The sequence below is a fragment of the Hoplias malabaricus genome, chromosome 2, assembly GCF_029633855.1.
Source record: "Hoplias malabaricus isolate fHopMal1 chromosome 2, fHopMal1.hap1, whole genome shotgun sequence".
Lineage (NCBI taxonomy): Eukaryota > Metazoa > Chordata > Actinopteri > Characiformes > Erythrinidae > Hoplias > Hoplias malabaricus.
The window spans coordinates 7,052,077-7,075,651 of NC_089801.1; the positions used below are offsets into that span (position 1 = coordinate 7,052,077).

The 23,575-nt window shown below is 42.9% G+C and overlaps 1 protein-coding gene across 1 annotated transcript in view; it reads left to right on the forward strand.

Annotated features, from left to right (window-relative positions):
* Positions 1–6,047: 6,047 nt before the first annotated feature.
* The window catches only part of slc35f3b (solute carrier family 35 member F3b), a 73,624-nt gene continuing 56,096 nt past the window's right edge, over positions 6,048–23,575 (forward strand). The window contains exons 1-2 of the mRNA XM_066662087.1: positions 6,048–6,190; positions 8,040–8,254. Of these exons, the coding sequence (XP_066518184.1) occupies positions 6,084–6,190; positions 8,040–8,254 (322 nt within the window). The 5' untranslated portion in view covers positions 6,048–6,083. The remainder of the gene's footprint in view (positions 6,191–8,039; positions 8,255–23,575) is intronic.

A 23,575-nucleotide genomic window follows, 5' to 3' on the forward strand; every position in this document is an offset into this window, starting at 1 on the left:
GGACTAGTTTGTGAACAAACGCTTCTCGAAGTTCTATGTAAGCTCTAGAAAAACAAAATCCCGGAGTTTGTGAAATTCCGCCCGGACATTTTTAAAGTCTAAAACAGAGGACATGTCCGGGTAAAAGAGGACGTCTGGTCACCCTAGTTATTATATCTGGCTCCGCAAAACATATGCCTCTTTCACACATGAACACGAAAACAGTAAGGTCCCCTATACCAGGAATAATATACGTTGCCATTGCCTTGTAAACTCACACACACACACGAGTAGACTACACAAGCACAGGCCGCCGTTTAAAGGTACATACAGAATGAGGAGAAAGGGAAAATGTGGAGGGGAGTTAGAGAAAGACTCATCTTCAGGCCATGTTTTACGGAGTCCAACTGCAGTATGTACGCCGAGAGCTCCAAACCCCAGAGGCTACTGCTCCCGTTTCCATGGCAATAGCAGCACACACTAGCTTGGAGCCAAACAGGAAACTACCAAATTAGTGCTTTTAAAGCCATTAAAGCAGTTTGCTTCATTTAATATCACATAGGCATAATCTGTACTGAATGTATTAACATAAACAACAGGAAAACTACATGATAATAGTGAGTGTGAGGTAATATTAGTGAGTGTGAGGTAAACAGACAATATGGCCTTCGGCCTCACACCGTTTCAGATGCACTCAGAAATATTCCCATTTAGAGAAACTGTGCTAAATAATGTTTCATCCATTTAGGGAAAAATAAAGGTAGCACCAGGTCAGTCCACTTTATAGCAGACAATATCACATATGTTTATGATTCCCCATACAGTTTCAATAGCACACAGATCTGGACGCAGACAGGCCAGTCAAGCACACACACTCTACATCTGCAAAGCCACACTATTGTAACTCGTGTAGAATGAGGCCTGGCATTGTCCTGCTGAAACTGACTGGGAGTTTACTGAGAAAAAAACTGCATATAGACGGCAGCATACTTCTCTGCAAAATGCCAATATAAAGCAATGGTCCCTTCACATTTCTACAGATCACCCATACCATGGTTTTTGATGCCCCCATTCCACTTGGATGATTGTTTTCATCTTTGGCATCTTCAGCAACATCAGTTTTTCCCCAAACACTAGCTGAAACATGGACTCGTCTGACCACAGAACGCATTTCCACCTTCTTTCGATTCCTCTCAGATGATTCAGGCCCAAAGAACTCACCAGCGTTTCTGCTCAAAATTACTGTCTTCTTTTCTGCATAATTGAATGTGCTGGAGGGTGATATACAACTTGTGGAAGTTAATGTAACATGATATTTTTCTAAGTAATGTACAGTCATCATGATATATTAAAAGGGACATGTGAAAAAAATATCACTTTTCCAGAACATTAGCCCATTAGTGTAGCAACCTGGAGCCTGCCAACACAACACTAATCTGGTGGGAAATACAACAACCCAATCAATGTTTGTGTGATGTTTTATTCAGAAAAGATGGGATAATTATGTAGATTATGCGTGCGCAAGGCTGAGGTTAAACGGAGGAAAACCAGGCCACAGACATCATATTAAGATCCTAGATCCGGAAAACTGGTAGAATATGTCCCTTTTAACACAATTCCACACTGTAAAAATTAGTTAAGCAATAAGTCATGAAAATATCTATTTGTCATTTACCTGATCTTATCAAAATCAATTTTGTGATTTCAACTGGATTTTATGAATTTTTAGGCTTTCAGCTGCCGTTTTCTTAATTACTCCAATGAAGAGGACATTTGAAGGAGTGAAATGAACTTGAGATAGTGATTTATAGCTATGGGCGGGGCTTTGGTACGCTCAGGAAGATCTCCCAGCGTGCACTGTGGGCCCACCTTGCTCAGTTCTTGGGGATTTATTTTGGGGATTTGTTGTGTGCTGTGAAGTGCTGGTGTTTTTTGGCCTTTGTGGCGAGAACTGCCCAGTAAACAATTAGCATGTTGATTCAACGTTGAAATAACGTGATGACTGCCATCTAATCAACGTTCTCGACTATTAGACATATTTTGGACGTCCATTGACGTTATTAATTGGTCCCGAAATAAATTACTTGTATAAAACACGTTTTGGACGTCCACTGACGTTATCGATTGGTCACCACTTAACAAACTTATTAAGATGGATTTTGGACGTCCATCGACGTTTAAAATATGTCCTTGACAGACAGACTACTTTTAGACCTATTTTGAACGTCCAGGGACGTTCCTCGTTTACTGGGTGTTGTTTGTCCGAGGCCTCACCCTCAGGGTGAAACACAGCAGCTTTGGTGAGGTTGCGGCTGACTTTCTTCACAAGCCATGTCCAAATACTGCCTGTCACTTGTTCTTATTGTTTGTTGTTCTGTTCAGGTTTTAGTTTTGATAGCAGTGATATAAGAACTAATGCTGCTTTCTACATAAGACTTGTAATCTCAGCAAAATACTCTGCACCACCTATATGGCTTTGACAGAGGTAGGATTGGATGCAATTTGACACAGCGATTGTGTTACCTTGTCATGTTGCAGTGCATTAACAATGTGAAATCATTTCACATTATTTTGCCTGTGACATGAATGTAGCAATATTCATACTTAGAAAACATAATGGCTTTTTAAACCAGGCTTCAGCCTGATCCTGTCTATGGGGCCCGAGTCTGTTTACAGATGCACCATTATTAAGCCGCTCTGATGTCCACATCACACTGTTAACGCTGGGTTGGAACCTTTTACTCCTTCCAAGCCAAATACCCAGAGGCCAGTTGGAGAGTTTCACTTATCCTTAATTGAAACCAATGGAGCCTGACACCATTCATATAAGTTTCCGTATCACCGCTGTCCAAATAAAAATATATATCTCCCAAAATAGTAACTTTCACAGGAAGTTAATGTAAAAAGATTTTATTCAAAGTCATTTTGGAGCATTTCTATTGGCCCATTCATTATGAAAAATGGAGATACATGCTTTTAATTGGACAGTGACGATATCAAACCTTCCATATGAAGGAAGAACAGAAAAAAAAAGACTGTGATCAGGCCTCTGCTCCAATGTGTGTCAACATTGTTATAATCTATTTTAATTGATACATACACCCAAGGCAAATATTATGTCAACAGTCTTCTCTAAACACATATGGTATCATTTAGATTATACTTTATAGCATCATATTGTATCAATTATATTATACTTTCCAGGAACATGGCCATAAACGGCACAAAGAAGACACAGGCAACAGCAGGATGTAATCAACCTGGGCTTGTAATACATTTGCTGTCACCAACAGAGCAGTCTAAGGCAGTGTTACTCAACCCTGGTCCCAAAGGCACCCTGCCCTTCATATTTTAGTGGTTGCTCTGCTTTAACACTCCCACTGCCACACTGACAGGACTTGTTCATTAATCTATTAGTGAAATCAGGTGAGTTGGATGCAGGGCAGGGTGCTGTTTGGGCCAGGGTTGAGAAACACTGGTCTAAAGGATTAATACGTTAACTACTAACCATTGAACTGAAATTAGACAGTATCATTTTTGCATGATAATCTTTATTTATAAATATATGTTTATAATAATAATAGTACGGTACAAATCCACTCCTAATTTCCTGGCCCTGAGTGAGTATTCAGAATTCTGCTGCTGATATTCACTCAAAAAATAAGAAAGAAAAAAACAAAAACAAAACATGTGGCCAAAGGGATATGGCCGTAATTGGATGCAGAGCTGCCCACTCATTGGTTCACGTTCTCCACGCTGTCTCCTCTGCAGCCAATCTGGGAGAGTCTGTCACTATGTTTCCAAGCCATATACATTAAATATTGATTTGACCAGGCAAAAGGGTTCACGTCATGTTTTTGAGTCGGCGGATGCAGGTTGGAGGACACCACATGGGATTGGAAGCACCTAGAAATGGACTCTGTTTAGTGGGTATACAAAGTAATCTGAATTTGACTTACCAAGTATTTAATATTCAAAATAATATTAATATGACCTTTACAGTTTATTCAACAATAGTGGATGACATTTGATTACACTGATATTTATAGGTGACTTTTGGAACTTCCAACTCGGCTGGATTTCTGTTTGAGGAACCCAGCTTAATTGCATGTTATCGCTGAGCACTCTGACCTCTCTGAAAAGCACCAGTGATGTTCTGCTTCGCTGATACACACTGGCAGGAGTTCATTTGTCTGTGTCACTGTGGGCTGTGCACAGTGAACCACCATGTGTCTTCATACACAGGCTGTTTATGTAAGGCTCAGTTGATCGAAAACATGAAGCCAGCATTGAGGCTCACAATGGAGCTCTTACACAAGCTATTGAGCAGTCGCTTCACGTTAATGCCGTGACGATACCTTCATGTATGTGCTTTGCCCTGATAGGCTGCCTGATTTGATGGGAGCTTTGCGTTTGCACACTGCTGAGGGACAATGCAGGTTTACAAACTCAAAGACGGGAAATACGGTAATATTACTGTAGTCTTAGAGCAAAGAGAGCCTTTCTGCTGACATGGCAACCTGCTGGATGCAGGATTGACCAAAAACATTAAGAAACATTCTTGACATTCATCAAAGTATGATGTATGATGTCATGTCTGAATCCCAGCCAACTGTATTGGAGTCCACAAGGGTCAAAACCTGCCCTGGTGCTGCCCCGAATCCTTTGATGTTGACCTGCAAAAGTAATTCACAATGATTATTCATTCATACATTCATTATCTGTAGCCGCTTATCCAGTATCCAGTTCAGGGTCACGGTGGGTCTAGAGCCGACCTGGAATCATTGGGCGCAAGGCGGGAATACACCCTGGAGGGGGCGCCAGTCCTTCACAGGGCAACACACACACTCCTACGGACACTTTTAAGTCGCCAATCCACCTACCAACGTGTGATTTTGGACTGTGGGAGGAAACCCACGCGGACACTGGGAGAACACACAAACTCCTACAATGATAATTAGTACCTGAAAAACAAAGCCAGAAAAACTAGAAAGTGTGAGGTGTGTGTGTGTAGCTTTGTTCCTTCATTTCCCCCAAATCTCTTCACCTACAGCTGACTAGTTTGGTGTATGGTGAACAGAATGTAGTCAGTGCCAGCCTATGCTTTATGAGCCTCTCTTTTCTAAAATATCTCTTAAGCACATCCATTAAACATGAGCTCTATTGGGAATATGAATCGGAATATAGAGGATGGAATTAGAGCACTTAAGATGGCTCCTATTTTTGGTGACAGCGGTCACCGTTCCTCTCAGAGGGACTAAGCCAGTTTGTGCAGTGTGTTCTCTACAAGGCAGTAGACTGTAAAATACAAGGAAGCAAGAGGGTGCAGAACACACTGTCCTTCATATTGTCCTGGGTACTTTCAGTGAGCAAACGTCTGCTACTCTACACACCCACTCACCCATTTATCCTCACACACACACAAACACACACACACACACACACACACACACACACACACACACACACACACACACACACACACACACACACACACAATCTGCTCTCTCATTTAAACCTGTGATCAGTGACAGAAATTAATTGATATAATAGTGATAATAGTAAACTATTTTTTTGTTTTTGCTGTCATCCCCCAAAAGTGTTCACGTCATAACAATTAAATAAGTGAAAGAAAGTGTGAATCTGGATCCTAGGAATAAACAAACAGTCTCTTTGTGGTTAGGATCTGAAATCACTTAAACTATCCCTTCATTAGTCAACAAAAGGAACACATGGTTAATAGTAGCCCTGTCCCAGTAGATTTTAGAGCCCGCCCTGATCATAACAACACTAACTTAAGTAATAATTTAACAAACAATCCCCTCAAACCTGGGAAAGAAACATTTACAGGCAGTACAGTGGTGTTCTTGGACCAGGTTTGGAGCGCACTGAATGAATGAGCCACGTGTATGACACGGTGCCGACCGTTAGATGGCGCTGTTGCATTCGCAAAAATGGCTCAAGGTGCGGCACTGCCACCGTCTACCGTGGAAATATGCAAATGCCACGGCTCTTGCGGGTGCGAGAGGCTGTGCTACTATGTTCTTTGTGGTCGTCGCCGTGTTTGGTAGCAGAAGAGTAGCGGACACGCTCTTTTTCCGTTAATGGGTATCATGTACGGCGAGGGAGAGGGAACCGTGTGGGACCGAGTGGGACGCCCCCGTCGGGACTGCATGTGTTACCTGGGACCACCTACCACTCTGGTGCCTATGTAAGGATTTCTCTATCACATCATCACGGGATAACCTGTTGCTTTGTGTAGATTTGTAAAGTCGTGAGCGTTATCGTGTTTTATCATATTTGGGAAGCGAAGTGAACTCTTCTAAACACTTGTTCACACTCGTAAATGGCGTTAGTCTGTAACAGTGATGTAAGGCTATCACTGAATTCAACAAACAAAGATTTTCGTGCTGATAGTCAATGTTGTAAATACTGTACATAAAATACAGTTTGTGTTACCGTTGGAGACTTGTACTAATTGTGAAGCAGGCTATGTTTCTGGTCATTGGAGATGTAAAAAATGTACGTTTTGAATATTGAGATATCGTAAAAAAGCGCTCACCGCAGTAGCGCCATAGTAAACTCTGTCTAAAGTGACAGTTTTTTTCGGAGAGGAAAAAAACAAACAAACAAACACGTACAGTTTGTTTCCGTGATTTGTGGGGACATTACATAGACTTCCATTCATTCGCGGAGACGTACGCTGGCTATAGCCATATACTAACCCCAGAGAACCTGCCGCACACCTTTCATCGACTATTACCGTTAATTCAACTACCGTCAGCACGACGACAGGCGACGGAAGCGGGGGAACCACCTGGCCGCAAACTCTCCAGGTCCACAGACTAACAATAAACTTACTAACGGCACTAGCTTACTCAGTCTCTTCTTAATGGAGACTGTAGCCCACTGTGTGTACCGAGGGTGCTGGAGTAAGCGGTAGTCACTATCGTTTAACGTCTCCCGGCCCCGCTGCCTCCTCTGCGAGCGGAGGGGCGATATTTCCCGCCGTTCACGGAGTGATACTGTGGCGGAAAAGCCTCTGGGCGAGTTACAGTGGGCTGTTGAGATGTTAGCTATATTTGGAAAATGCAGAATTCTGCATTTAGTATCGCAGCCAGACTCTTGGTAGTGATGTTATGAGAGGGTTGGGTGGGCTAGGGTTCCAGAAAACAAAAATATCCAGTATCAAAACAAACTGGAAATAGACTATACATTGCATGGTAGGTTCGAGTACAACATTTGTATTGTTGCAATTTGATGAATATGTGTTAGCTGAAGCCCAGTGTTTACTGTTACTATCAAAACATCTAATCAGCAGTGCTCTTAAAATATACTTCAGGTCATTTATATATAGTTTTTATCAAAACTATATATGAAGATAATAAACCAACCTTGCATAATACAGCCTTGGATTTGCAATTCAATGGCCTTAACATGTTTTGTCAGAATACCACAAGGCTCAAACAATACAGCACTACTCGCTATACAAACTCACTTTGTCTTATGATTTCTGGGCGGTTTTATTTCACATTTTGTTGGTTGGTAGGAGCTCCAGATCCCTGTATTTATGAACAGTGATTTTTTTTTCATGAAGTCTCCCCTTTAAAAGTGGCTTAGATGTAACTCTCCCCTTCGTTCAGCAGGCACAGATCTATGAATAGGCAATTAGCCCCTGCATCTATCTCTACTTACAGGTCCATCTCTCAACAGCGACTCGAAATCCCACACTGCAATTTGACAGGATTGGATTTTACCTACCCTACCGTTTCCCATTTGAGAGTTTCAGATTAAAATATCTAGTTGTGTTTGACTGTTTTTATCTGTATTTATTCTACAAAATAGTGTTTTTACTGGCAAACACATTTACTAACCGCCAAGACTTACTATCTTTCTGCTCGCTATTCAAAGCAGGATACACAGACAGTTAATTTAATTTGGACTATCTGAAATCAAATCATTTTTTTTGGTGGCTGCAGAAACTGTGGCAGAAAAAAATACTTATTTTATGGCAATCAAATATCCAAGCCGCATAAACTCAGTGCTCTTCTCTTCTCCAGTGGCATGAGGAAGTCTCCTGATGTTAGTCCGAGACGGCTGTCCGATATCAGCCCCCAACTCAGGCAGCTAAAATACTTGGTAGTGGACGAGTCAATCAAAGAGGACCTGAAATCATCTCGTTCAGTGGAGGATATCAACAGCGCATCCATCGAGGAGAGGATCTTGAGAATAACTGGCTATTATGGTTATCAGCCATGGACATCAGTCTGCAACAGTAGGAAGTCTTTTTTTACATATTACACTGAATTTAAATGGTGTTCATCCTCGGAATTCAAATGGTGTTTTTCTAGCCACCGCCATTTTGTTGATTTTCTATAGTGGAGAGTGTGAAACAGCTACATCTCTCTTAAAGCTGGAACATAACTAGCGGTAAATGGAAATCCATTTTGTTCATGGTGGCAGCATCCTAGCACTATGGCATTGATAGACTACAGTTGTGTTGTCGCAGTTGTGTCTCAGTACCATAAGAAGGAGCGCTTGTTCCCTCCTGATTCTGTTTACGTGTCTTTTGTGTGGCCCTTCTTCATAGATAAAAGAACTGTAACAGCATGTGGGATCTTTTTTGTTCCCTCCAAACAAGCACAGACTGCTAGCTCCTTACTGTGGATCAACGTCGAACCTCAAATGCAGAGACATTATGGCACTGGAAAACACTGAACTCGCGACATCAAAATCTTGTGGATCCAAACAGATCAACAACAAATCCAACCCTGAACGGCTTTACAGTATCATGCTGTGTAATTCTTCCAAAGCATTTAAGTATAGTGTAAACCAGGACCATGTTGTGAGCTTTAAAGATGCCAGAGAAAGATTCTTTGAGAGGTTATTTATCTTTGGTAGTTATCCCAAGAGACGTAGCATACACACTTCTTCCAGAATTGTTGGACAACACAGGCAGAGCTGATATATATCAGACCTGTTTCTGCACTTACTGTCAGTACAACAGTGTCTGGTTCCTGTCATAACAACAAAGTATACACTGTCCTTTAAAGTGTCCTGTGAATCTTCCCTTTTCATCCACTCCTGATATATTCTGCAAACACACAAGGACTCCTGAAGATTCTCAAGGAGTTGATTTGCATTTTATTTTAAGCAAAATGTTTCTGGTTCCCATTATATTAGTACTAAAGGAGAGATAGTCGTGGCTTCTTCTGTTACAATGAAATATATTCAAGTCCTAATGCACTCAAAGTATTTATTGCCCATTAATGTAATTGAACCCTTAACCCACTGTTTACAGATGGGACTGAGGGGGTGGACATGGGGGTTAAGCTTCTGAATTAGCTTTGACTTGCCACTTGTTCTCCAATCCAAATCTTCAGGTGCCAGGTTTAGAAAGCATAGCTAATATAACATAACAGCAAAGGTGCCAATATACAAAAGTTGGCAGCATCTTTTACTAGGAAGTCTATGGTTGTTTCAGCAAGATACTGCCAGGTCTCATTCTGTACATGTTGCAACAGCACGACTCCATAGGCGTAAGTAGGGCCCATAGGCGTAAGTGTTTTATATTTATTGGAATTGCTACCATAATTTAACAATAACAAAATCAACTATTTGCATGTTTGGTACATGCAAGCCAAACATTGACTAGACAACCATTATGTACAAGTCAACCACTATGAATTTAACATTAAATGGATATTTTGCTGATCCCACTCTGGCCACCGTTCGACCCACAAGCCAGTAGCCAACTGTGGCCTCGCCTCACAGCGAAGAACTCAGACGACGGGCGTACAAACATAAACAGAAGCAGGGATTGCAGTACTAGTATCTGCCATATGTAGTAGATTTAATGTAATATAATTTGTATATATTTTGCCCTTGTTTCAGCTCGCCTGTGTCCCAAAATATCTGTACATTTTCCCTGCTTCATCTATGGCATTTGTAATGTTTTATTCAGTGTGAAAGGGAAGAAAAGCCACATTATCATCATCATGTTGAACAACTGACTTTTCCCAAACACAAATGTAAAAAACATAGCAATGACTCATTCAACCTTATCACTATCCTCCTCTGCATAGCGTCTGAGCTTTGAGCTCACTACACTGTGTGTGCTTTTTTGTGTTGGCTTTTCCAAATGGCTGTGATGTAGTCATATATATATGACTATGTATGTATATGTATGTATATATATGTATATGTATATATATATATATATATATATATATATATATATATATATATATATATATATATATATATATATATATATATATATATACATACATACAGGGTTTGGACAATGAAACTGAAAAAACCTGTTATTTTAGTGTGGGAGGTTTCATGGCTAAATTGGAGCAGCCTGGTGGCCAGTCTTCATTAATTGTACATTGCACCAGTAAGAGCAGAGTGTGAAGGGTTAATTAGCAGAGGGTAAGAGCACAGTTTTGCTCAAAATACTGCAATGCACACAACATTATGGGTGACATACCAGAATTCAAAAGAGGACAAATTGTTGGTGCACGTCTTGCTGGCGCATCTGTGACCAAGACAGCAAGTCTTTGTGATGTAACAAGAGCCACGGTACCCAGGGTAATGTCAGCATACCACCAAGAAGGAGGAAACACATCCAACAGGATTCACTGTGGACGCAAGAGGAAGCTGTCTGAAAGGGATGTTCGGGTGCTAACCCGGATTGTATCCAAAAAACATAAAACCACGGCTGCCCAAATCACGGCAGAATTAAATGTGCATCTCAACTCTCCTGTTTCCACCGGAACTGTCCGTCGGGAGCTCCACAGGGTCAATACACAAGGCCGGGCTGCTGTAGCCAAACCTTTGGTCTCTCATGCCAATGCCAAACGTCGGTTTCAATAGTGCAAGGAGCGCAAACCTTGGGCTGTGGACAATGTGAAACATGTATTGTTCTCTGATGAGTCCACCTTTACTGTTTTCCCCACATCCGGGAGAGTTACGGTGTGGAGAAACCCCAAAGAAGCGTACCACCAGAGTGCATGCCCAGAGTAAAACATGGGGGTGGATCAGTGATGGTTTGGGCTGCCGTATCATGGCATTCCCTTGGCCCAATACTTGTGCTAGATGGGTGCGTCGCTGCCAAGGACTACCGAACCATTCTGGAGGACCATGTGCATCCAATGGTTCAAACATTGTGTCCTGAAGGCGGTGCCGTGTATCAGGACGACAATGCACCAATACACACAGCAAGACTGGTGAAAGAGTGGTTTGATGAACATGAAAGTGAAGTTGAACATCTCCCATGGCCTGCACAGTCACCAGATCTAAACATTATTGAGACACTTTGGGGTGTTTTGGAGGAGCGAGTCAGGAAACGTTTTCCTCCACCAGCATCACGTAGAGACCTGGCCACTATCCTGCAACAAGAATGGCTTCAAATCCCTCTGACCACTGTGCAGGACTTGTATATGTCATTCCCAAGACGAATTGACGCTGTATTGGCCGCAAAAGGAGGCCCCACACCACACTAATAAATTATTGTGGTCTAAAACCAGGTGTTTCAATTTCATTGTCCAACCCAGGTGTGTACTAGCTAACAGTTCAAGCCTCTCTCACAGGCAAATATATGAGTTCCCATACTTGATGTGGGAAGCCACACAGTGAAGTAAGTTATTAAATATCACTGCAGACAGAAAGCACTGGAATGGCATTCATTTCAGTTACACACTTTGTTGACTCTCTGCTGCATTGTTTAGTATCCATGTCATCGCAAATGTGACGGTTACATCATTTGCTTATTGTTTTGGTCACAAAAGATTTTTCCATATAAATCCAGACATAGTAAACCTTTTCTGCAGCACTACACTAATAACAGTAGTGTGTATGACAACTTGATAGTATTCGTTACACTTTTAGTGGCAGCTCTTTCCCGAGACTCATATCTGTCACATCCAGCTCCTCTATCCTTCAATCAAAAAGAACCCAGCAACTGATATAACACTTACCCATTCCCCTGCAAGGTACCGTTTCTCCCAGGACACAGTTGAGGGACATGTAAAGACATGTCTTGTCTGTGCTTTCAGTCAGCCATAACATCAAAGTGTCCTCCTTGTTTCAACCCTCATTGTCCATTTTATGAGCTCCACTGACCGCACAGCTGCACTGTGGGGTTCTACAGGTACAGATTGCAGTCCATCTGTTGTTCTGCATACTTAGTTAGGCCCTAAGAGGTGCTTATTTTAATCAGTAATTATACACAGTCATATATATAAGAACGAATTGGACAAAAGCTCAAATAAAGAATGCTCAGCTATTGATCTGTGTCCTGTTTGAGGCATTGGTGAACTTGCCCTTCGAGTGATTTGAAGAAAACTTTTCAGTGAAATGGATGTATTAGACTTTAAATAAGACGTGTGTGTCATTCTAAACCAATAATCTTTACCAGAACGCCCTGTCTCCAAAACTCCAGTCTGTGATTCCTGTCATCAGCCTGTGCCTCGTAGTGGAGAACTGCAAAAATGATGACAAGAAAATGACCCTGGCTTTGTGCAGTTGGAAACAGACTGCAGTATAAAGTCTTGGAGCTCGAGAGCGGAATCAAATTATTGCAGGAATCAAGAGTAATTTTCGTTCGGTAGAACGGCTCTTAAAACCGAGCCTCAGAAAGGGCCTACTGTGTTACTGCACGTATGCCACAACACTCTTATGACTTGTTGCCTCAATGAATCTTCCTACATGTTGGAGGTGTACTCAACATAAAGGAGCACCTGCTAAAGTCATGCATTTTTAAGGACCCTGCAGTGGCTATAGAGCGAATTTAGAGTCAGCAAACACAGCCTGACTCTTGAGACCCCACGGCATTTATATTTCATAGAAATGGATGCTCTGACTGGGACAGCATTCTTATAGCGGGCCATACAGTGTCCTTTAGACTGACGTTGTCCTTCTGTAATTTAATTCTCATGGTTTACTGAAGGGTCTATACGCTTGTATGACTGTGCAGACGTGAACCTTTCAGGATTCTCGCAGTGTCATTAAATATAAAAGATGTTATTGCTCAAGTGAAAGAGACAGAGAGGGAAAGATATTCCTCTGACCTATATATTGGAGTCTGAAAAACAAAGCTACAGTCCACAGTTGTGGAAAGCTCACAGTTCAGACTGAGCGTCCCCTGTTTCTGTGTTGCCTATTAGCTATTAGAAACATGATTCCAGATATAAAAGATGCTAGAAAAACATCCAGCAGTACTTCATGGCAGACTATAGTGATCCCCAGCCAATAAATAGACCAAACTCATGCTGTCTTGCTTGGGTGAGATACAGACATTAGTGGAGAGAAATAAGAGAATTGAGCAGGAACGGCAAAAAGGAGAGTGGTGAAATAAGAAAACAGAGCAAAAACAGAAAAAAAACAACAGCAGCTAAATGGAACCACCGAGCAAAAACAGGGGAAACCAGTGCTTCTGCTCACATACCTCTCACTACAGCTCACTCAGGGCTGGAGTAAACTGTAGTTCATTTTAATTTAAAGGAAAAGGCACAGAAATCGGGCAGCACGGTGGTGCAGCATGTAGTGTTGCAGTCACACAGCTCCATGGACCTGGAGGTTGTGGGTTCGATTCTTGCTCCGGGTGACTGTCTGTGAGGAGTTGGTGGGTTCTCCCTGTGTCTGCATTGGTTTCCTCCAGGTGACTGTCTGTGAGGAGTTGGTGTGTTCTCCCTGTGTCTGGATGGGTTTCCTCTGGGTGACTGTCTGTGAGGAGTATGGTGTGTTCTCCCTGTGTCTGCGTGGGTTTCCTCCGGGTGACTGTCTGTGAGGAGTGTGGTGTGTTCTCCCTGTGTCTGGATGGGTTCCCTCTGGGTGACTGTTGGTGAGGAGTATGGTGTGTTCTCCCTGTGTCTGCGTGGGTTTCCTCCGGGTGACTGTCTGTGAGGAGTTAGTGTATTCTCCCTGTGTCTGGATGGGTTTCCTCCGGGTGACTGTCTGTGAGGAGTTTGGTGTGTTCTCTCTGTGTCCGCATGGGTTTCCTCCGAGTGCTCCGGTTTCCTCCCACAGTCCAAAAACACATGTTGGTAGGTGGATTGGCGACTCAAAAGTGTTCGTAGGTGTGAATGTGTGTGTGTTGCCCTGTGAAGGACTGGCCCCACTCCAGGGTGTATTCCCGCCTTGTACCCAATGATTCCAGGTAGGCTCTGGACCCACCGTGACCCTGAAATGGGTCAGCGGTTACAGATAATGGATGGCACAGAAACCGTCCATTCTGAACAGGGGGAGAATGCTGCTTTTTGGATCCTTGTGGTATTTTGATTAAACCTTGTCACAGTCATATCATTGAGACCCCAGAACTGTGTTCACTTGTGGAAAAGTGTAAGTAAAGATGATTGAATTATTGATGGATATAATGATTATTTCTTTACAAACAGGTTGTCTACACATGTGCAGTGCCTTCCTGGTACATTTACATGTTTGTCTGTGATAATTTGACTCTAGCCTTGGATGACATCGCGTATAAACAACAACACTGGATCTCTGGAAAGTCTACTATCCAACAGTGAACCAAAAATCAACAAGGAACCCTTTGTATTTGTTGTGGTTGTGCAGTAGTGGTGGGTACATCACGTGGCTGTAGCTGTGCTTTTACTGCAGGCTGGTTATGGCCGTGTCAGGTGCAGAAATGAATGGTTTTAATAATCCTAAAATGCTAGTTTTGTTTAATAAGCTAACTGTTGTGAAACTGGGAAGTGCATGTGATGTAGTCCAGAGTAACCTGGTGTTAAAAAGTGTATTCCATTAACGAACAAAGGACATGTCCCATTTTTTATGCAGTTTCCAGGTGATTAAAGCCAGTCCCACACTGAAGGTGAAATGGGTTTGAAGGCATCGGAGCCTGGCAATGTTATGTAAGTTGAGCTACATAATTTATTAAAGGGGACACAGAATGCCACACATCGGCCTTGGCTCAGTGACGATCCCTGTTCAACGTTTCAGTCTTCTTCAGGGTAATCTAGTTTGTCAGAAGAGCAGCCTGCCTTAGTCCGCTCCCCTCCATGACAGTGATACAGGCTGAAAATGAAATGATTTCAGGTGGACATATGAAGCGCATTTTAAAACAGCTCTTACGTGGAAATACACCTCTCTCCCCGTACCCCTTCTCTACATTCTCTCTCTCTCTCTCTCTCTCTCTCTCTCTCTCTCTCTCTCCTTCTCTCTCTCTCTCTCTCTCCTTCTCTCTCTCTCTCTCTCTCTCTCTCCTTCTCTCTCTCTCTCTCTCTCTCTCTCTCTCTCTCTCTCTCTCTCTCCTTCTCTCTCTCTCTCCTTCTCTCTCTCTCTCTCTCTCTCTCTCTCTCTCCTTCTCTCTCTCTCTCCTTCTCTCTCTCTCTCCTCTCTCCCCCTCTCTCTTTCCTCTCTCTCTCCTCTCTCCCCCTCTCTCTTTCCTCTCTCTCTCCTCTCTCCCCCTCTCTCTCTCCTCTCTCTCTCTCTCTCTCTCTCAAGTTTTCCCTGTCTCCTCTTTTCTTTCCCTTCACTGGTCATTTCTCTCTCTTTCCAATTGTGCCCCTTTTTCTCTGTCCCCCTTTTTCATTTTCTCTCTCTCTTTTCCTCTCTCTCACTATCTTTTCAAGGTATTGATACGTTTCAGCATGAATGTCCCCACAATATGATATATACATGGTGCACACACACACACACACTTTTTTTTTATCATAAAACTCCAGCTGCTTGATCTTCTTTGCTCATTCTCCCTTGTAATGGAAACATGGTGAATTTTGACCAGCCTTGGCCTGTTCCCTCTCCCTTTTCCTCCTCGCTTCCTCAGCTTTGGTGGAAGTAATAACAAGCTCGGATGCTTAGTTTCAACCCTCAACTCTCACAGTGGTCTCTGAGATGTGCGGCTGCCATTTGTGTAGGTGTCACTATTAAGGAAAGCACTAATCCCTTCGATTGGATCAAAACGAAGGGTAAAAGTTCAATAACGGGAGATGTAGTGGGTTGTGTGTGTGACTCACTCTCGCCTTGGAGGAAAACCGCAACACATTTGCCCAGTAAAATCATCTTAAATCTAGACAATATATATTTATCTTTCTGAAATGCGTGTAAGAATGCCACTAGGTTGTTCATCGTGTAGGTTTTATGGGCTGCATTTGTCTTAATCTTTTGGCAGATCATTGTGTGAGACACTTTTGTCTCAAATCAGGAGCAACTCACAACAGAAGGCACTAAGGATGAATCTAAGCTCTTGTGTTGAGCTTGTGTTGGGCTCTTGAGGGAGCTCTGCGCTGTTGTAATGTTTAATTGTCTTCTAATTAAATGAGTACAATGTATTCCACATCACTTACTGTCAGTCTGTTCCTGAAAATAGCCAGCACTGATGACCATTAAATATTCAGTAAGTAGGCCCTAATGAGACTATTTTTGAACGTATTTTAAAGCCAAAAAAATTCTTTCTAATTTTTACTTTAATATTTTAAAGTGTGCAATTCACATAAGATTCAGGTAAAATATCAAAAAGCTTAGCTGTTCAATAGAAAAGGTCCCCCACAATGGGGTACTGTCATATTCTGCCCATGTTTGTTGTGATTCTGCTTTGTTTCAGTGTTACTCCATGTTTTATTTTGTTCCTCGTGCTCTTGTGTTTATGCTTTTGTCCCTGCCTCCGTCTCTCCTTGTGTTGTCCGATCTGTCTCTGTATATCTTGTGATAAATGCTTAACCTCTGGACCATCCTGGCCGGTAGGTGACAGTACAATGGCTGCTTTTATGGCTGAAGACAAGTCAGTGGACATTAGACCTTGCCTTTTCGGTCAGGGAGAGTAGCCAGTTGGAAGGGGAGGGTAGAAAAGACCCGTCAAGACGGACAGTGGCCACCTGCACCCCACGTGAGCTTTGGCATGACATGAAATACATCATATTTAAAATTCATTCATTCCTTCATTGTCTGTAACCGCTTATCCAGTTCAGGGTCGCGGTGGGTCCGGAGCCTACCCGGACTTACAATGCTATCACAGGGCAAAACACACACACATTCACTCACTCAGACACACTTTTGAGTCGCCAATCCACCTACCAACGTGTAATTTTGGACCGTGGGAGGAAACCGGAGCACCCGGAGGAAACCCACGCGGACACAGGGAGAACACACCAACTCCTCACAGACAGTCACCTGGAGGAAACCCACGCAGACACGGGGAGAACACACCAACTCCTCACAGACAGTCACCTGGAGGAAACCCACGCAGACACGGGGAGAGCACACCAACTACTGTCTGTGAGGAGTTGGTGTGTTCTCCCTGTGTCCGTGTGGGTTTCCTCCAGGTGACTGTCTGTGAGGAGTGTGGTGTGTTCTCTCTGTGTCTGCGTGGGTTTCCTCCGGGTGACTGTCTGTAAGGAGTGTGGTGTGTTCTCCCTGTGTCCGTGTGGGTTTCCTCCAGGTGACTGTCTGTGAGACACAGGGAGAACACACCACACTCCTCACAGACAGTCACCCGAAGCGGGACTCAAACCCACAATCTCCAGGTCCCTGGAGCTGTGTGACTGCGACACTACCTGCTGCGCCACCTTTCATATTTAAAAATAATAAAATAAATAAACTCACGTTACTAAACAGCATGGCTTTATTACCGTACAGAGTCTTTAAAAAAGGTGTCAGAGGAGCTTCTAACCAAAGGGATTGATGCTGTCTTTCGCCTCGCACAGCTCCTGGAGAGCAACTGCAGCACATGGCTCTGAAACCAGTTCAGTTGTCTCGCACTCACAAGATTATAACAGCGTACGTCACTGTGACTACTACTTAAAAAAAGCAATAAGAGGACCACAGTGTGCTGCTGTGATATTTCTTGTTTTAGTAGGTGAGCTCAAAGTAACAAATTCTGTAACAGCGACAGGACTGAGATGACTCTCAGGCCCAAATTAAGTGTTCGGTGTCCCCTCGGGCAGTTTTGCTCATGCCAAGCAGTGCATTACTGCATGCTCTGATAGTTTCACTGCTTGCTTGCTGTAAGCAAGCAGATGACCTGTCATGAACAGTGAGAACTAATATGTTTGAAATGCATGTGTTCAATAAAAGCAGACCAGCATGTTAATTCAGCTTCCTTAATGCAGCAAAGTGTCTTCAGTAAAGATATAGGTTATTGGTTTTCATGGGATGTCAGCAGATAAGTGCTTTAAAACAGTGCGGTGCTGAATGAGCGTTTTCAAAATACTTTGTTGTTACTGAGCAAGGATAGGGAGGGAATAATCCGCATTCATTAGCAAATAATTGAAGAGCTTCTCATTCTTTTTTTAATGAACAACTGCAAGAAACACAGAAAGGTAGCCCACAAAAAACTGACTGGCTTGTCTTATTTTACAGTTTGTGGGTTGGTAGGCTCCAGAAAGAGAGTTTTTCATATTATGTCTTTTTTAAGGGCATGACTGAACATGAATATTGATTGAACATGACCTTTGATCCCTCAGACGGCACTGCATTAAAAACTAGCCTGATGATAAAGTGGTGATTTGACTTGTTTGTGTTTGCTCTTCTAAATGCAATCCTACATGTGAATAATTATAATGTCAATGTTGTAAAATGGTGGTATATCAATGGTTTTTGTGAGTTGTGAAGCTGAAAATACAATGGTTTATTTGCTGTTTGCCAGTGTGCTGCTGCTTGAGGTTTAGACGTTTCAGACTGTCTCTTGTCCACTTGTCTCTTGTTGGACTATTGATTTTGGCCCTCCAAACTTCCACTGTTCTCCTTGAAATGAGGTCAATCCTGCACCCAGCAGAGCTGCTCTCTAACATTCTCTCTCTCTCTCTCTCTCTCTCTCTCTCTCTCTCTCTCTATCTCTCTCTCTCTCTCTCACTCACTCATTATTAACAGCACAAGCAGGAGCGCACACTCTCAGAAACAGGACCATCTCTCTCCCGCTGCTGCTGCTATTACAGAACTCAAAGTGTGCTCAAGAGATTAATTTGGAGTTGACACTTCTGCCCAAACAAGAAAAACAACTAGAGACACTACCTCGTTTACTAGTGTTTGTTGAAGAATCTAAGTTCTATTCAATGTAAAACTAAGTTGTGTGACTTGCGGGGCATTTCGCTTGGAGACTGCCCCAAAGGAATGCTTTGAATCACTGTCCTACTGGAGAGTCAACCAGGAATCACTTTTACCTTCTCAGTCTAAGGGGCTCCCAAGTGGCTCAACTGTCTAAATATTGACCCTGTTATCAAGGGGCAGCCTGCTCAATTGCTGGTGGTGCCTTATCAATGAAACAAAGCGTCAAAGATGAACACGGTTGACCTTGGATGGGAAGTGTAGCGTTTTCCTTGAAGCATGTTAAACTGTCCAGTGGAAAAGTAGAATCACAAATACCTGACAAAATGGAGTTAAAGGGTTGTGGCGCTGGCGCTCTGAGACCGCTGGTGAAAGACTCACCATTGTCTGTTCACAGATTGAGGCAGCTATATGACTCTCGCCAGCCCTTTATACCCATCAGCATGCCAGGTGTCAGGTGTTCCTTGTACAGATAGTGCTAATACGACCTCAGGACTGGAACCAAATGAAGAGTCATGTGGCCGTATCCCCGCCTCAGTCCATGCTGCTCAGGGCTTGGCTTCATCTTGGACTGTTACTTTGCCTGGAAGTTGGTGTCTGTTTTGCGAACTAGTTCTGTCCTGGCTTCAGTGTTTTGTTTGGACAGTGGTGACATTTTTTTGTGTTGCTTTTTCAGTACTTTTTTGTAAGAAAATGCCGCCAGTCTTCTCTATCTGCTCATGAGGTAACATCCCTCAATATGAACCACTTCCTCCCTCAAGGTCAGTCTTGTCTTTATTTACTGGATTTTATTTTTTATTTTTGTTATTATTGACAACGTTAACAGTTTTGTCAGCCATAGAGATTAGTAAAGAGAAGACTGAATGGGCATAAAGGCTTTCAGTGCTCATTATACTTCAGTTTTGTACAGCTGGCTTACCAAAGTATAGAAACTAGTCTTCAAAGTGCTGACCTAGTGCTCTGTCAACATCAAGCGAGGATGACTTCTGCCGTAGGGAAACAATAACCAAACTGTCAGTAATGCAGGGAGGAATTAGTGACCTGACCGATCTTTACTATTGCGTGGAGTTCACGCTGTTACATTCACACATTGCTGAATGCCTAAAAGGGTTTTTTGACATAAAATGAAATCGCCGCATCCGCCTCCAGTTTGTAGCACCCACTTGAATGATGTAACGACGGCAGTACTGACAGGGTGCTCATTACACATCAGTTGGTGTGTGGGAGTAGCAGTCGTGAATAGGTGACTGTTATGAGGGCATGAGCGGCTGATTGGAAGGGCCAGAGCTTAATGTATCTCGCTAAATGCGCAGTACTCTAAAATACAGTATAAACAGAATCATGACCATGACCAGTGTGAAATGACTGTGCTACTGTGTCACGGTGGGGATATGAAGTCAACTGCATTTCAGTCAGTGGATGTGAGGGGTTTATTTTGATGCACCATTGACAGTTATGGATATCACAGATACTTAATTTCAGTGTCATGTGCAAAGTTGAGACTTTTCACAGTGTTTTGTTGACTCAGATTATATTAAAAATGATACTTTTTTGGAAAAATTACTTTGTGGATTCCAAGTTTTTTTTATTTTTTATTATTGGAACTGTTTAGCTTTTTCATGGATTCTAATTAGGAAATAAGGGACTAGGAACTGCCCCCAGCTTTTATATATGTGTGTGGTGGTGGGTGGTGGGTTGGTGGATTTTAAGAGGGAGCTGTTAGTGTATGCCTGTGGCTGATAAAAACATGTAAAAATAGTGCCTCTGTTTTGTGCTCTGAAACACACTGTCATGGGTTCAAAACTTGGTAATGTTATCAGTTTCTGAGGGGGAAGCCTAATCATTGAGAAAACATTTATTTTTGTAATTTCCCACACAAATGGACTGTCTCAAATACTTGATCACAGTCGTGTATAAGACAAATGAGAAATAATTTATACGTATCCTAAAAGTGCCCACTCAAAAAGACCACTGGGCACAACCTATCGCTCACATGACATCAACACAGGCATTTGTACAGCCCATTGCTGTATTAGTGTCAAAAAGAGTTGCGTAAGTTAATGCCAACCAACAACATGGAACACTTAATAGTCTAAATACCTTAAGATGTCCAAAATGGACATGTTTACAGGGATTTGCTGTTTTTTTTTCTAGACATGTTAATGTGGAAACCGAAATAGATGTTATGGACCAATTGGCGTTCCATACCAGAGATGAATTCAGTATCTTTATGTCCTTTTCAAGAACTTTTTGGCCTTCTGGAGTTCTCCGTCATGTAGAATAACAGCAGAAAACAATTATTTTTGTAATTTCCCACACAAATGGACTGTCTCAAATACTTGATCACAGTCGTGTATAAGACAAATGAGAAATAATTTATACGTATCCTATAAGTGCCCACTCAAAAAGACCACTGGGCACAACCTATCGCTCACATGACATCAACACAGGCATTTGTACAGCACATTGCTGTATTAGGGTCAAAAAGAGTTGCCTGAATTAATGCCAACCAACAACATGGAACACTTAATAGTCTAAATACCTTAAGATGTCCAAAACGGACATGTTTACACGGATTTGCTGTTTTTTTCCAGACATGTTAATGTGGAAACCGAAATAGATGTTATGGACCAATTGGCGTTCCATACCAGAGATGAATTCAGTGTCCTTTTCAAGAACTTTTTGGCCTTCTGGAGTTCTCCGTCACGTGGAAGAATAACAGCAGGGTTTTTCATTGTGTTGGATGATGAAGGAGAAGTTGAATCCACTCATAATCTCTGGAGGGCAAATTAGTATTGTTCTCAACTCCCTGCTGCTTGGCCTAGAGCAGTCTCCAACAGTTACAAGGAGACACACACACACACAAAAACACTTATCACACTTCAATACCACCACAGAAAAACACACCCACACACCACTTAGTGCCAGTTTTGGCAGATTTGATTGCTACAATCCATCCCCTGTGACAAAATGTAGTTTCTTATTGTTTATTTTCTTGCTTTAGTAAAGATTTCAGCAGACACTTTTTAAACTAATTATACAAAGAACAGTAGAAATAAATGTGAATTACTGGTCCAACCACACCGAGTCTTTCCTCTCTGTTCTTCTTTTCTCCATATTTAATCAGTTCACTTATTTCTCCACACACGTTGTGTTTGTTTTGCTCTGTTTAACCTCGTCTTTACACGCTCACATACAGTGCTGTGATTGGACAGACTCAGACAAGGAGGCGGGACGACTCTGACGTGTCTGCACTCTGTATAAGATGCAGGACAATATCAGGAAGTCTGCTATTTTATCCCATGTTTACAGACTGTTTTGTGTTATTTCGCAGTTAGTCTGTGGGCTGGAGGGAGCTGCAGATCCCCAAATTAATGTGCACTTGCACTAAACATGGTATTTCATCATTATATCCTCCCTTGAAATCCTAATGACCCAGATAACACTGCTGGATCAACTGAAAGGCGGGCCAAAATTTTACTCATGCCGTCTTTTACTTTGATATCTCCCATATTAAATTCAGATCCTGTAGATCCTGCATTCTTACATCACATAATATGTACTAGTTCATTCATTCATTCATTATCTGTAAGCGCTTATCCAGTTCAGGGTCGCAGTGGGTCCAGAGCCTACCTGGGCGCAAGGCGGGAATACACCCTGGAGGGGGCGCCAGTCCTTCACAGGGCAACACACACACTCACACATTCACTTTCACACTTACACCTACGGACACTATTGAGTCGCCAATCCACCTACCAACGTGCGTTTTTGGACTGTGGGAGGAAACTGGAGCACCCGGAGGAAACCCATGCAGACACGGGGAGAACACACCAACTCCTCACAGACAGTCACCTGGAGGAAACCCACAGACACAGGGAGAACACACCACACTCCTCACAGACAGTCACCCAGAGGAAACCCACACAGACACAGGGAGAACACACCAACTCCTCACAGACAGTCACCTGGAGGAAACCCACAGACACAGGGAGAACACACCACACTCCTCACAGACAGTCACCCAGAGGAAACCCACGCAGACACAGGGAGAACACACCACACTCCTCACAGACAGTCACCCGGAGGAAACCCACGCAGACACGGGGAGAACACACCAACTCCTCACAGACAGTCACCCGGAGAAAACCCACACGGACACAGGGAGAACACACCAACTCCTCACAGACAGTCACCCGGAGGAAACCCACGCAGACACGGGGAGAACACACCAACTCCTCACAGACAGTCACCCGGAGGAAACCCATGCAGACACGGGGAGAACACACCAACTCCTCACAGACAGTCACCTGGAGGAAACCCACGCAGACACAGGGAGAACACACCAACTCCTCACAGACAGTCACCCGGAGTCATTCTTTAAATGGTACCCCTCCCAGCATCAGTTTCACCATCATTTATAGGAGTGTAGAGAACAGTACCTCATCATTCAGACCCAGGGTCAACTACACAGAAGATTTCAAATCAGAGGCCAGGGCAGAGTTACCTGTCCTTCTATCCTCCCCTCATCCCCATTGAATTTGAAGAAGCAGTGCTAGGTGACTCTGAAAGAAGATTAATGCACTTCTCC